General features: G+C 30.6%; 1 protein-coding gene across 5 annotated transcripts in view; it reads right to left on the bottom strand.

The window, feature by feature from the left end:
• Nucleotides 1-16,047, bottom strand: part of Shal (potassium voltage-gated channel protein Shal) — a 108,023-nt gene that overhangs the window by 69,172 nt on the left and 22,804 nt on the right. For all 5 annotated transcript variants that reach the window (XM_018551480.1, XM_018551476.1, XM_018551477.1 and 2 more), the window contains exon 2: nucleotides 3,683-3,845. In XM_018551480.1, the coding sequence (XP_018406982.1) occupies nucleotides 3,683-3,845 (163 nt within the window). The remainder of the gene's footprint in view (nucleotides 1-3,682; nucleotides 3,846-16,047) is intronic.

Genomic DNA, 16,047 nt, shown 5'->3' with positions numbered 1-16,047 from the left:
ACTACGATACACGAGACGCGTCGCGCGATTCCAAAGTATCACGAGAATTCGACGTAAAAGTTCGAACGTCGATAAGCACAGCAAAGAAGCCCGTTGACGAAAAATCCGTCACTGTTCAAGAGAGAAAATCAGAACAAACGTGTCTATGCATATGTAGATGCGGCCATATCTGCAATGCAGATCTGCGCGGCATCGGCGAGTCGACCTTCGTGAAACTGAATGATCTGAAACTTTGCAATTCTGCATGAAACAATTCAAAAAATTACAAAATAAACTAAAATTGAAAGCAGAAAATAACAGAAAATAGATCAAGAGAGTTTTTTCTACAATAAACTGTTTACTTAAGTTTTAAATCTTAAATCGTAAGAAATTAACCAAACACTGCAGTTGAATGTGAAAAGAATAATCGATTATGATTGGTCAATTTTTTATAGCTTTTTTAAGACTTAAAGTTCAAGTAATGACTTATTGTAGAAAGCCTATATCAGATAAAACAAAGATATATTAATCTCTTATAGAGAGATTTGACAATTATATTTGTTTAATTTTTAATATAGCCATAACCTTCCACGTCATAGACATTTTTTCCAAAAAAAATATATCTTTCATTATCCATAATTTTTAAACGGTCAAGCTGGATCTTTAAAACTTTTCTGTAATGTTACTGCTCTTCTTATTCGTTGTCTACTTTTTTACATATTAAGTGTGTGAAACATCAGGACTAAGAAATTAACGATAAATTCTTAGGGCTAAGTTTTCATGATAAAAGGCAAAATAATAAATAACAATATCAAATCTTGTTGGTCCGTGAGAGTTTAAATTAAATATCGATGACAACATGCCGTAACGGTCAAGTTGGATCTTGAATGCTACTAATTTATAATTTCGTGTAAATTTATATACTACGTATATAAATTCTTCAATGCGCGCCGAAATTTTTTCAGACTTACAACGCAAACTCTAATAAACTACTGCAATATATTATCACGAGTTAAATTGACTAATAATCTAACAATTTTGATGCTTATAGCATCTTGGATTTTAATAATGTTGAATGACATATTAAAATCTATGAATGACATATTAAAAATCTGTAAATAATTAATTTAAATTGCGAAAAATATTACCTTGACCGGAAGTCGAACTCGGATCTCTGGCATTCCGTGCCAGACAACAAACAATAAATAACATTAAGCAAACGAAATACTCTCTCAAAAGACAAATACTCATATAACAAATAATGTAAAATATACATCAATAAGCTACTAATTTTTCTGTAATATTTGATTTAAAAAATTTAATTTCTTAATTCTCAGGAAATTACATCTCGAAAATATCTTGCTCGACAGTACAATTTCGCGAGTAGAGTGAATTATATCGTTCACTTTATAACTGCGACGTAAATCCTTTTTACTTACAACATGGTGCATTTTTGCGAAATCGAGCGAGAAGATTTAAGGGAGCGCAGCTGACTTCTCCCTTCGGATAAGCGCAACTCCATCTCTCTTCTTGAGATCGATCTGGACGAATCGTCCATGTCTCTTTAAATCGTCACAAGTATGTCAGCATGAGCGAAGTAGACGCATATAAGTACACGTGCGAGAATAAATCGTTCATTCGCACAAGAGAGATTTAAAAGATCATTCTCTCGCCTCGGAATAAATTTCACTCACACATTCCTCAGCGAGTTCTTCTAAAAATATCGCACAGCAGATGATATTCTGCGTGAGAGAATACAAGTGATGATAGACGCAGCGTCTCGAGGGAAGATATTCGAAGCAGTGATTTTGTCTTTTCTTCTTTCCCTATTTTTCGAGACGAATTCGGCCAGAATTCTTTTTATGGATCGATCGATACGCTGCCGAAATGTCGACGCTAAAAATGGTAATCGTGTCACAGGAACAAAGCGAGTGTATGAAAATGATCGTTCTTATTTCATTGTGATAAGAGTACTTTTAAAAAGTTCTAAAAAAGTTGATTTTTTTCAATGCTCATAAAAGAGAAAATTAAATAATTTATAGTAATAATAATCATTATGGCAGAGTCAATTTCATTTTTAAAAAAATGTGACGTTAATTATATTATAAATAAATCTATAATTTTCAAAAGTCTACTTGTTTTATTTGAAATTAACGTTACAAAGAAATTTATTTTGTACTATGACATTTTAATAGCACACTAACAAAAGATTCTATATATTCATTTTTTTTAATCAAAAATACAATTCTTTAATTCTTTCTGAATTTTTTGAAATTACAATGCTTGAGGAAATAATCGCAACCGTAAAAAGTTCTTAATTTATCTTTATCGGAAGGGATAACTTGTTTTCTTTCTTTGACGACATCAGTTTGTGAGATGCTCGGTTAAATGGTCGTAACTGTGCCACGGGGACGAAGTTACAAGCTACACGTGGGTGAGAATAAATCGTCCGACTTCTGGAAACGACGACGCGAAACGAGCTAACGTGTCATCGACTGCGACCCGACTGGGAACTACCACTTCCTCCCTATAATGGAAGAAATATCTTCGAAACGTCGATATTGGGAAGACACGAAAATGGCAACGGGAGAGTTTCTCACCTACGAGAATGTCGATCGCGTAATTTATGCACTCCGTTCGTAGCCAGTCATCTCTGATATTGTTGCATAAAGATCAACACAGTGAGTTGCTTTTTACGTTTAATGTCGCTCTACTTTATTTCTCCGCTTTACGAAAAGATTTAGGAGGATATAAATCTTTTGTTAGTAGATACGTCACACAAAGTGACGTAGGCAACGAAACTTAAATATAAAAAAAAAACCAATTTCCAACATTGATAAAAAAATATTAAGTAATAATAAAAAAATAAGTTAATTGAATAATAAATTGATCAAGGATATTTCTTTTTCTCTACACAAATAAAATATATCATGCATGTCAGCATTATTTCGGCGCATTTCATAATAGAAGGCATTCTTTTTTTATTAATGTAATCCTACATAGTAGCAGTCACGCGATATAACGAAACAATGGAATAAAAACTCTGTTGCTCTGCCTCGTTCGCTACTTTGGTATAGAACGGCCTTGAGTTAGCAAAGCGAGCTTTTTGGTCCAAAGGCAACATCCAGAAGTATCGAAATCTATTGTACCAGAATAAAATGTATACACTTGACGGCGTGAATAGTGACGAGGCTATTTGTAGATGCGCATCATACGTATGTATGAAAAGAAAACGATAACATCTCAAGGGATATTCTGCTTGAAATTGTAATGCATATAATACGTATTGATATATAAGATTCAATAACTTATAACGCGATAAATATATTAAATTATTACAGAATCATGATGCGTTGATCTAAATATTATATAATCTCTTCAATCTTAATTAATCTGTTAAAAAATCCCTCCCTCTCATAAATTATTTCTATATAATTTGCCAGAAATAGTTCTTTTCTTGTAAATTATAGACTCAATTTGCCTTCTACTTTACACAACTTTTTAAACTTTAACATTTTCATTCAATATACCTTAATAACTAATTATAAGAAAGTTTTCATTTAAAATTATGTTAATATTTATTCTAAAATTAAAAGATGAGTAATGTTCTAATTTAGTTTCGGCTCAATTTGTAAACAGTCCTTCGAATCAGATTTTATATAAATTAGTAACATAATACAAATTTCTGAAACATTTTACTTACCCTTTGTGCCTTCCGTTTATCAGCACGTTGGTTTTGATGATATATTCTGCTAAAATTACTGACGATAACAGGTACCGGTAAAGCGATCACTAGGACACCGCTCAAGGAGCATACACCCCCGACGATTTTTCCCGCAATCGTTTTCGGAACCATGTCACCGTAGCTGAAACAAACAGAAAAATATTTGTTAAAACAACAGTTTCGTGACTTATACGAGATAACATTCCATAAACTTCGTAAAGTAGAAATAACTACCAAAATTAATACATGGTATACTAGATCTCAAATATTTTGTTATTCTCTCTTTTTCCAAGAAAAAGTTTAGAATTAAAAATTAAATTAGACAAAAATTGAATTCAAACTCAATTATGCGATGGTTTATCAGTTCTTTCTAAATTCTATAATTTAATGATTTAAAAAAAAATTTTTTTTTTTCAAATATAAGAATTCTAAATTTTATAGTATATAATTATATTATAAATTATTATATAATAAAACTTGCAGAAAAATCTAAAAAAATTCATGAAATCTGAGCACTCTAAAATGTACTTCAAGGTGCTAAAATATTATAGCTTCCACATATATTATATAATTTGCGCATCTTAACAGTTGAAAATTCTGATAATCTGTTTCTAATAAGCTGCTTAAACCTTCAAACTTATCGATACCAGAACTCCACATTTTCTATATAACATCCAGTATATTTCATATATCTCAAAGGTTTCTAAACTCGTAGGGTCATATCATTTCAAGATATATATAATTTCAAGCGAATGTCACGTTTTGCTCATCAGAAATTCATTCGTAAAGCATTGTTATGAGCACTGTTGGCAACGCAAAACAGTAGCGGCTTAGACAAACGATCCGGCCAAGTGTTCAGAAGACACGATGGAATTATACATTCCCGACGTTGTCGCCCAAGGGAGCACGCATCGCGACGAGGAAAACGAGAGAGCGATGGATAATTCACAACGTGCTTGAAGAATTCAGTCGTAAAAGATACATTCGTCCTCGTTTCTCAGCCGTGCAAATGTCCATCCGTAAAACTTTTCCGCAGCTATGTGGCTCGCTATGTAGTCGACCATTTCCCACAAGGTTTCCCAGTCCAATTCCATTACACATTTACTGTGTATCGAGTGACGCAAATATGTACGACCGTGCAAATATGTGCACACCCTCGGCTACCTATTTAACTTTCTTTCATGACAACGTGTGCTTAAACATTTGCGTATCGTTAGAGTTACAATGGCGGGAATTTTTTTTTATAATCCGCATTAGAACGTCTCACAAAAATTAATGATTTGTTAAAACAATTAAAAATGTCACAGATTTTTTTTTTTTTTTTTTTTTAGCAAATCTATAGTCATAATATACAACCACCAGTTTTCTATGGTAAAGTTATGGTAACAGCTGAATAAAATTAGTGATTATAAGTAATCATATACTTGCTATAATAACACAACAAATTTATTAATACAGCACAAAGATAACTTTCTATAAAAATCAATTAAATATACATATACGGATCAAAATTTTTAGCAAAACATTACCTAACACAAGCATGTATTTTTGCTGTTGTAACAAAGAAAATAAATAGAATATAAATACAAATATATATACTATAAAATAAATTTGTATAGAATTATAAAATACACTATAATTGTTGTGTTTGAAAGCGCGAAAAGAGTTGGGAAAGGATGCGCGGATTTCTAAGTTTACTTTATCAAAGAAACACGATTTGAATTTTCTTTCACTTTCACAAAAAATTTTGTTTATTACATTAACTCACAATAAAATAATACAAAGAAAAAAATCTATATAAAATTGAATTTAATATCACAGGCTTCTTTTACTTTTAAAATTACAACTATAATTTTATGCAAGAAGCTTGGTGAACTCGGCGGTTTCGATTATGCGGTTTGTACGGCGGCAATTATCTAAAAGATAAAAGTGGTCCCGTCCATTTCTGTCCGCATTTTTATAAATGCGGTGTGACAAAGCATCTCTCAGTTAATTACCGCTGGAGATTCAGTTGCGTTCAAAATTTAGAGGTGACTTCCCGGCGCTTACCGCGATTGGCTATTCACCAAGGGCATTTTATCAAGGGAACGAATCTTATTTGTCATGCGCGACCGACAATTTAAGAGCGCGATTGATTGTCATAAAATTATTTCCCTGACTCACCGCGTTTGCAAGCGCTCGCCGGTTGCCATAAGTCAAGTGCGGCCGTTTATAATAACATATTCCTGTATGCACAATATGGATCTTTTTCTAGACTAGCAACAAAGAGAAAAAAGGATTGTCAGAGGTTATTGCTACTTTTAAGAAGCCTCTAGGAGCCCATGTGGTGTGTGCACGAAAACAATTAATTTTAACAAAGGATTGCTAAAATCTAAGTAACGAAATAATAAGAGAATTAATCGCGCCATGAATCTCGTATTCTTGAACATGTTGTAATTTTTGGTCTTGCATAAAAATACATTTACACAATTAGAAGTAAAAAAAGTATTAACTTTTGTAAAAACGCACAATTTTTTATACGTATTTTCATTTTAAATTGTAATTGTAATTTTTACATATATACTATTTATGTCATTTTGCCTACTCTTTTTATAGCATCTAGGGTAGTCTTTGTATATTCAAAAAAATTCTAGAAGGGTAGGGAATGTCGGTACTCTTAATGCTTGCCACAATGATAAAATTGATATGAAAAGAGTGTCGTATTATTACGGGTGGAACCAGAAAGTACGTTATACTACGTACAATGGCGATCGTTTATTCTGCCGACATGCCTCACTCGAGAGATCAAAAGGAGATGCGCGTGAAAAAGAGAGAGCACTGATGGAGCTGGGGATAAAATGAAGTGTAATGGATCGCACTCGACAGCTGCAGATCGTTCCTTTTTCCAACGAATTTCTCGGGCCGCACGCAATTTCAGCTCGTGACTAAGGAACCAAGTGTAAAAGGAAACTCTGTTTTTTGCAAACGATGTGACACGATCATGAGTTCAAGAAAAAAAAAATGTTTTCTTAAAAATGATCGATTGTGCTCAATATCCTCTCCCCCTGCACAATATATATCGTAAAACTTGTTACTTATTATATTTTGAATTATTAACTAAGAAATATGTAAATCTAAAACATACTATATATAATAATGATTATTATATATAATATGTAAAAATATTACAAAATTGATATGTAATATTCTTTAATTATAAACAATAAACTGCACTTCAAACTAATTTAATTTTAGAATTTCAAACTTTAAAAAAGCAAAAGGCTTGAATTTAGTACTCATAAATTTTTAACTTAACATTAAACTTTATAATTTTTCTAGAATTTACATTTCGTAGTTTTTAACATTCTAGCAGAGAAGATAATTTTTAAACTCTTTAATAATTTTTTAATAAATAGTGACAGCTAATAATTGTTGAAGGTCACTCAAGATGATGACCTTGACAATATATGTCTAGGTCATTGACTTTTGAATGTGGGCTGACCTTACGTAAATATTTACCACAAGTACGTACCATTTAAAATCGATTTCGTTTGGTGTTTGATGTTCGTGCAAATTATCTAAAGTGTGATCAGCACAAGCCGAGTAATTGAAGCTTAATGTACACTACAAGGTTATAATTAATATTTAAACTCTTTTCGAGTACAGCATCAAATTAGCAATATATTTGTGGCAATAATATGTTACTGTTTGACAAATTTGTTAAAATAAAGAAAGTTGAGTAAATTGTAGTTATTTGTCGTTGCGCTTTATATTATACCTAGTTTTAAGATAAAATAACGTTTTAATTAAAATTTGCATAATATTTTGATATTTGTGTAAAAAAAAAATGTTTGTTTTAAGTCATTTTAAAATAATATTTAAAAGTACAATTTTTGGTACGATTTCGAAGTTTGGATTCGAGATTTGGATCGTTAAATTGTATCAATAATAGATTTTAGTAATAGATTGGACAAAAAAGATTCAGACTGCAAACGAAGGGAGGAAAAATATGATTGCAAACGGAGGGTATTTAATTTGGCGCTCTACTTGTTAATGCGCCTTTGTGTAGTGCACAACTTGCATGCTACCTACTTGCCCTGCTGACATACTTAAATTAAAATTATTTTTAAAAAATGACATTTCGTTATTTTTCTTTCTCTAGTAATAATAATAAAATAAAAACAAAGGAATATTAAATGTTTTTTATATTTCAAAGCATAATGTGAAAACTAAATTAAATAAGTACAGCTCATCTTTACTTAAATAATCTTCTTATACAATTAGTTCTATATTATTTTACCAATCACATTAATTAGTAATTTTGTAAACAATTTCTTCTTCTGTCACATAATATAAACAATATTTGTCTATCAAAAATATCCATAACTTTCATATGAAAATTGAATTATAATAAATAAATATGTTACCTACTTCTTTTTATTTAAATAATCTGCTAACACGATTAATTCTATTGTATATTGCTTAATCAATTGCATGCACATAATTTTATAAACAATCTCTTCTTCTATCGTATAACACAAACTACACCTGACTATCAAAAATAACCATACAAAAAAGAGTGAAAGTAAACCTGGAATTACAGGTCATGCGAACTTTCGCTCAAGCTCGGTTTTCCCGGTCGGCAATAATTTTCTCGCGTTCTATAGCTTGCCGGGCTCATTTCTCGACACTGATTTACGTGTCCCACGGACTTTTACAGCGACCATGAAACTTGTCCTAGCGGGATCTCATCCTATCATCTTTCGCGCACGTGATATGCTGCGTGTTATCGATCTTCCTCCTTTTTCTCGCACCTTTTATTTAATTAACAATTTTTCACGCCAGTTATTTATCGATCGAATAATTTTTTTTTCTTTACATGACTATCTTCCGTGGGGAGAATCTTCCACACGGGTAAATCTGTCTCTCAGTAAACAAGCCAAGTATAAACGATTAAAAATAATTAATGCATTAGTTGAGCCTAAGAATAAATGCTGTTTTCCAACAAAAAGATAATGTCAGATTGAAAATTCTAAGATGATGATGTAAAAAAATAATAATAATAAATATTACATATATTATATATTTACTAAAATTAAATTTTTAAAGGTGGTTCTGTAATAAATTGAGTTATTATAGAACTGTCTAATGTCTTTATACATGTAATGAAGTATCGAGCTTGATGTGTACAAAATTCTAGGGTTGATTAAAATAAGAGAGAAAAAACGTGTCGGGTATTACCCGGATAATATCTATGAAATTGGGTAATAGAGAGGGACCTAAGTACTTGGGTTCTCGGATATTGATGGCTCTAAGCTATATACTTGTATATTGGTGAACTTTTACAAATTTTCGAAACGTGTAATTGAAAATAAAAGTAAAAAATAAAAATTAATTAAAAATTAATCAAAGACATTAAAATATGCACGATATTTTAATATTTTGTCCAAATTATGCAGATATTTGTGATTTTGAGTAAGCTCTGATGAAGCACCCAAAATCACAAATGTTCAGCACTTTAGTAAAGAACATCTTAATGTCATCTTAATAATTTTTTTTAGCGAAAAACACTGAAGAAACAACTTTATCTTATATACCTATTACATAAATTAATATTACAATTATATATAATTAATATTTAATTGTATATGTAATTATGAAAAATCTATGTTTAATTATATAAACTATGAAATTTTAGAATTTATACCAAGTAATCTCAAAAATACAAAATTTAATGAGTCATTTACATATTGTAAAAATATATAAACCTATTATAAAGCTCTCGATTGTTAACTTATTTTGCTCTAAAATAATATCGTATGCTCAAAATAGACAAATATTAAGTGCAAGGAATTAAAAATGGCAGGTCGTATAAGTTCAAGGCAAATGCTCTTTGCTCGAACCGATAAAGACTGATTTTTCTTGCTTGTCAATGTAGCCGGGACACGCGACGGTAGCAAGTTTAGAGTCGACGAAAACATAAGATTTCGTGATCTATTGTTAGACAAGCACGCCTTGGGCGGTTACCGAGCAACTACCTAGGATTCAGTCGGGTTTCACAATGACACAGACCAAGCCGAATCTGCAGTTAAATTACAAATGCATCTGCCAATGTAGATAAAAAATAATATCACCTTCAGAGATCCAAAGTAATCAAGTTCGAGACTAATTTTGTGAAATTCCTCAATATGAAAATTATATTGGATGTAACACGTAAAAAATTTCCAGAACAATATTATATAAAAACAAAATAAATTACAATTCGTGCATATAACATATGAATATTCTGAAATTATGACATATTAATATGCAATTTAGTCAACTTTAATTGTAACAGTTCAAAATTCCTAGTAATGGGATTAAAATACTTTCACAACTAAGCCTCAATTGACATACTGCTCAAAATTTGTTTGAAATTATATAAAAATTAAACAGTTATATCTAAAGCGTTTTGTTATCAATTTATACATATATCTATACAGTTCTAAAAAGCTTAATTTATAACCACTCACTTACATAAAATATTTAAAAAATTCAAAAAACTTATATATTTCTTCATAAAAGAAACAAATTTACAATTTCGAAGTTTATTTGTATGTTTTTGTTACTTTCATCATAATTGTAAATTTGGATATTTTAATAACTATAAATATTTTTAAAAATCATAAAGCAGGCACAGGATTTGGCATCGCGACTCTCTCTCTTGCTACGATTTTGTTATTCTCAACCATTTAAGAAAAATCCAAGAATTTTTACAATCAGGAAACATATCTCTACAGCTCCTATTAAAATCATTAAGATAAATTAACATAAATAAAATAATCTTTATATAAAAGGATTGTGAACAGTATATTAATTTAAGGAGATTAGTTATAAAGGTATTTAAAACTGAATAGTCATTACAAGAAAAAAATTACAATAAAATCAACTAATTTATGGTAACCAGTTAAACAAATTTTGATTTTCTGATAATATTTCTTATTATAGTTTTACACTGTTATAAGAAATTAAAATATTTAAAATATTATAATTTTGAGAGAGATTATAAAAGAATTTATGCTGAGTCTGAGTCATATACTCCAGTTTTCAAAAATTAGATGCATTTTATAAATTTAGAAAAAAAATATATCTCAACCTTATTTAGTGACATTGAAAATTCAATATAAATAAGAAAAAGAATCCTACGATGTTAAAACAAATTTTACCTCATCAGAGACTTTGATTTAAAACCTAAATAAAAATAGGAAGGTACAAGATTTGTTTTCTACTCCTGCACTGCTTGCACTAGTTCAAAAAATGTACACCAAAACGTTTTCTGTTCCCAAAATGACGTTAGTGACGCGGTTTTTTGTTTTTTGTTCGCACAAGTTCACTGAACTGACTGAACTAGGGGCCTGTTCTTTTTAACTGAACTTCTTGCACTGTTCATCTTTTCTCTTTTTCTCTCCAAAATGGAGGAAAAGAAAGAGAAATGAACCGTGCAAAAACTTTAGTTAAAAAGAACAGATCTTGGGTTTGGAGTCAATGCAAGCAATGCAAGCAATGCAAGCACTAATGTACACTGGTTCAGCACAGAGCACAGAAGACAGATCTTGTACAAATAGTGTAAGAGTTTACGAGTAATAAAACGATAAAAGTATATAAATTATAATAAGCCTATATACACAAATATTTTGTACGACCATTATTATCTTCAATGAAGAATATCCTTAATGGCGGAATTGCATTAATACTTTCATCTTCATTGTACGATCTAATATTTCCATATAAACAATATGGATGGAACATTTTTATCTTGCACTAGAACGTTTTTTATTTCTTATCTGCACGCTTACACCCGTCAGTTTTGGATTGCACTAGTTCAGTTCACTTCAGCTCTAGTCCATTCTTTGTGCAGGAACAGAAAACAAACCTATAAATTAACATAAACCTCGACATAAACCATCAAACATCACACAGTGTACCCTAATTCTATCTGCCAGTTGCCTAACTTCAAAGTGCCGTAAGCTCTGGCTATATATGAAGTTCTTGATTAATCGAGTAATGCGATTTGCCACGGAAAGACGATTTCAACATCAATGTCGACGATCTATCACGCCCTAATTGCAAGTTCGGGGAAGTTCAATAAATGTGGATCTCAACTAATACTGTAGTTTAACAAAAAAATATCATGAATTCCGTCTATTGAAGTCGTAAAGTGTATTCAGAATTCAACACAATTATTATGTTTCCTTGAATAGATATTATCTCGTATCAGTTCCTGGTAAATTAATGATACTAACACATTCTTCTTTTTACAGGAAATTTATTCAGAATTTTAAAAAAAGTAACTTTTTGTATGTCCATAGATAAATTCATAGAAGAAAGTACAAAAGGATGAATAAAATATTGTTATACATTATTTAATAAATGATTTTGTATACCCATATATGTACAATATAATCATGTACAATTATGTATGAATTATTTTTTTCCGGAGAATTACTTTTATATAAAAAAAAGTAATTTAAGAGCCTATAATTTAGATATAAATATTTTTTTCAAAAAGTAAACTTCTTTTTATCAAATAACACAATAATTATTTTATTGAAACGCTGTTGTTGAATACTGAGAAAAAGAGAGAGAGAGAGAGAGAGAGACAAGCTCTTAAATTTGAATTTCGGTCAAGCTCATTTCGTAACTTGATACGTCCGCCATATCTCTGGTAGTAGTGTATACAAATTGACGCATGCGCACTAAAAATTAAAGACCACAAAAAAGTTTAGTATCGTTACTGTGTGTAGTTGTATTGTGCCCAAGTGTGCTTCCCAGGTATTATGTTATCCTTGTTTAATTCGGTGAACAATAAGGACAAAATAATATCTGAGTGGTACTTGGATGGAAATCTAAACACAGCCCTGGATGTGTGATATATCTTTGTTACTCCAAGAAAAATAGAACGACACTTGTGTCAACTTGTCTCTAAATGAAAGGCACTCTTTGATTAGTAGCGCCATTGTACATAGGATATGCAAGCTAACTTAAGTCAATCAAAGTCTGGGCAATGGCCAGGCTTCTATTCCCTAGAAACTGTATGGCTGCGTTCCGATATTCACTGCCAGTACTGAAAATCTATTATTCCAAAATTTTGAATAATTATTATTTAATAAATGTTTAAAAAAATCAATTTTTTTATCTTCCACAAACCCATTAGTAATTCTCTGAGAAAAATATTAAACTGTTTTGAAAAAATTTTGGATTAATCAATTAATCTCGTTTCTTTTTTAGAGATTCTCGATTATAATGAAAAATCGAATGTTTTTAATAATCAATTTTTTGTGAATGGAGTTATTTTTTTTAAACATCGCCCATCTCTATCTTATACATATCATATTCTATTGATTAAAATAATTGTCAAGCCAAGATGACAAATATGATCGGGGATTAGAATCATATAATATTCAAAATTTTAAATTATTTTGCAAGCCTTATTGATATGATAATGCTCTTAAAAAAAGGGTACATTAAATTACAGCATGATATTAAATGCATAAAAATTTCGGTAAATCTCTTTTTGCACCGAAAAATAAATTATAATTCGAAATAAGCAAGTCTTTTCTAAATAACATTGTATATTAGGGTGAAAAATATGTTACAATTTATCTAGAAAAGAATTACATATTAATTTCTTTATTTTTAGAAAAGCTAATTTTCCCGCGAAAATGTCAAAACACTAACTGAAACTTGACCGCTAAGCAAATTTGTATGTTTCTCATGAATTTTTTGCTGCGCAGTAGGTTATTTCAAGACCAGTGCATCGGACTTCATTTTCATCGCGTTATTTCCGGATGCGGAGATTCGCCACCACCATACGTCGCCGCCGTTAATCAAAATCGCGCACCAGATGCGCGTCGCGATGCCAAATACCGCGACAGAGTCAACGCCAAAGAATTTAAGTGATATGCGCGAAGCCACAATAGCGCACTTTATTCGTCGTCTACGAAGCGGCAGCCACTCTATTATGAATGAAGAATATTACACGGGCGATGCACTCCTCCGTGAATGCATGAATTTACACAAGTAATCACAACGCAAATTTGTCTTTCTACTTGATTTAATATAAAAAATATAAAATAAATTTTAATTTACTCTTTAATAATATTAATTTTCTAGTATATAACATAAAAGCAATTAATGTGTAATAAGGACTTATTTTTTAAAGAAAGCATTGTATTCAGAAGGCAATAGTTACAAGTTGTTGTAAAAGGTATATTATAAAAATGAACCTGATGCAAAACATTGCTTTTTTCGATGCAAATATTCATTTATCCTTGTTGCTCTTCGAGATATCACAGTATCATCTTAAAAAATATATTTCCACATGCTAATTTGATGCTATTTTATAATATTCTATATATTATACTATTTTATAGTAAAGAGATGAACTGTTTTTAACTAAGCTTTAATCAATTTATACAAGTAAACAAATTTACATTTTATTTATTTTGTTATTTATTGTTAAAAGTTGATCCGTATTCCGTATTATATATATACTATTTTTAGACTCTCCCACACATTTTCAGATTTTTTACTTTTTTAATAATACTGAAATTGAATTTAAATTTTGAAGACTTTCGTTTTTCATGAAACTTGAGTGATAGTACACCGATATTATCGCAAGTGTACTACCTTAGTACACATACTTTGATAAAATTTTATGTGAATATGCATGAAATGTATTGCACACACTCATTACATTTAAGACTAGTGTACCTTAATTTTCAGTGAAACCATTCATTACTTTTCAGTTACTTCATAACCACAAACTTCCCCTACATGTTACTTCATAACAAAGTTTCTAACAGTGTAAACTTATCCTCTAATTGCTCCATTGTTGCTCGATACTTTTCAACTCTTCTTCTTCTCTTTTATTTCATTGTTACAACTTACGTCATATTAAATCACAAACACAATGGAAGCCTTAAACACAAACAAAAGCTGCACAGGCAAGCAGAAAATGAGAGATTTTAACTTATTAAAAACCGTGTATATAAGACACAATTTTTGATAAATAAAATCTGTTATTCCGTGTTATTCTTATTACCTATGCTTTCCATTGTGTTTAGCTTTGTAATTAATTTTAGTATCCATACTGTCGCGCCTTATAACGCACGTATTATAATTGCGTGGTAATAAATGCATTAAAATCAAGAATAATTAACTATTCACAATCAATAGAATACGACAATCGCAAAATACTCGGCGAGATATTATCGTAAGCGATAATATTTTCTCATTAATGTTTTATGAAAAATTATCGCGTAACGACTCTACCAGACTAGAGATTGAAATTGAGATTGGATTCGACTTTGATCAATTAGAGTTTACTAAATTAATATTGGTTTAATAAAGTTCACTAATATTGGTTTTCTTTTTTTTTATTGATTATGTGAGCTTTATGATGTAATACGGGTTTTACGAATTGCGTAGATTAATAAAACATTATTCATTCACAAGAAACAATCGTATTGTTCGTATTGTTCGCAATAATATTTGTCCTGAAGGATTACGTGATGACGCACGAAGCGGTTCACTCTGCTACTTTCCTATTTGAATCATGAATGATAGCACGGTGATTTCGCATAAACAATAAATAGAGCGTTGTACGTACGATATGTACGTCGTAGTAATAAACAATGAGGCTACGTTACAATGTGTTATCACTTCGAAATACTTACTATTTCATTAAATTTACATTAAACATCCTTTTTCTTTTTGAATTAATTATTAATATAAACGTCAATGGATATCTCACATTGGATTGTATGCGTCACACTCTCGACTCAAAGAAAGTAGCCAAATTATATTCCATCTGTCGCAGTAATTACGTAGGATAGAATCTTTATCGAATTTTGACATTTATTGGCTGCAATCTTGATAAAAATCTTTGTTATGACTCAGAGTGATAATCAACCAAGGGAGGTTAAAAATGTAACCTACTTATTTATCTTAACTATTTATAGTAAAAAATGAGATAAGGGAAACTTCTTCTAACGACCTTAATCTTAACATATATTGTCAAGGTCATAATTCTATAAGACCTTGAAGAAGTTTTAACTGTTGGTTGTCACTTATTAAAAAGTTACAAATAAAAAAAGTTTAAAAAAATAACGTCCTATTTCTGCTACATAATTAAGAACTACACCACTTCCTCTTCTACTCACATAATGACTTTCCACGCAAAACGATGTCCATCTCACCTCCTGCTTTCCACGCGAAACAAGGAATTTTATTTGTTAATAATTAAATCACGAATGTCTCTAAACAAGGGGGACGTAAGGCGGATCCTGCTTCGCATGTAAAGTCGGACGCCTCGGGGCAGGTCA

The sequence above is a fragment of the Cyphomyrmex costatus genome, unplaced genomic scaffold (genome assembly GCF_001594065.2).
Source record: "Cyphomyrmex costatus isolate MS0001 unplaced genomic scaffold, Ccosl1.0 scaffold14, whole genome shotgun sequence".
NCBI classification, from domain to species: domain Eukaryota; kingdom Metazoa; phylum Arthropoda; class Insecta; order Hymenoptera; family Formicidae; genus Cyphomyrmex; species Cyphomyrmex costatus.
The sequence above is the reverse complement of the archived record's forward strand: the minus strand, read 5'-3'. Positions and strand labels throughout refer to the sequence as shown.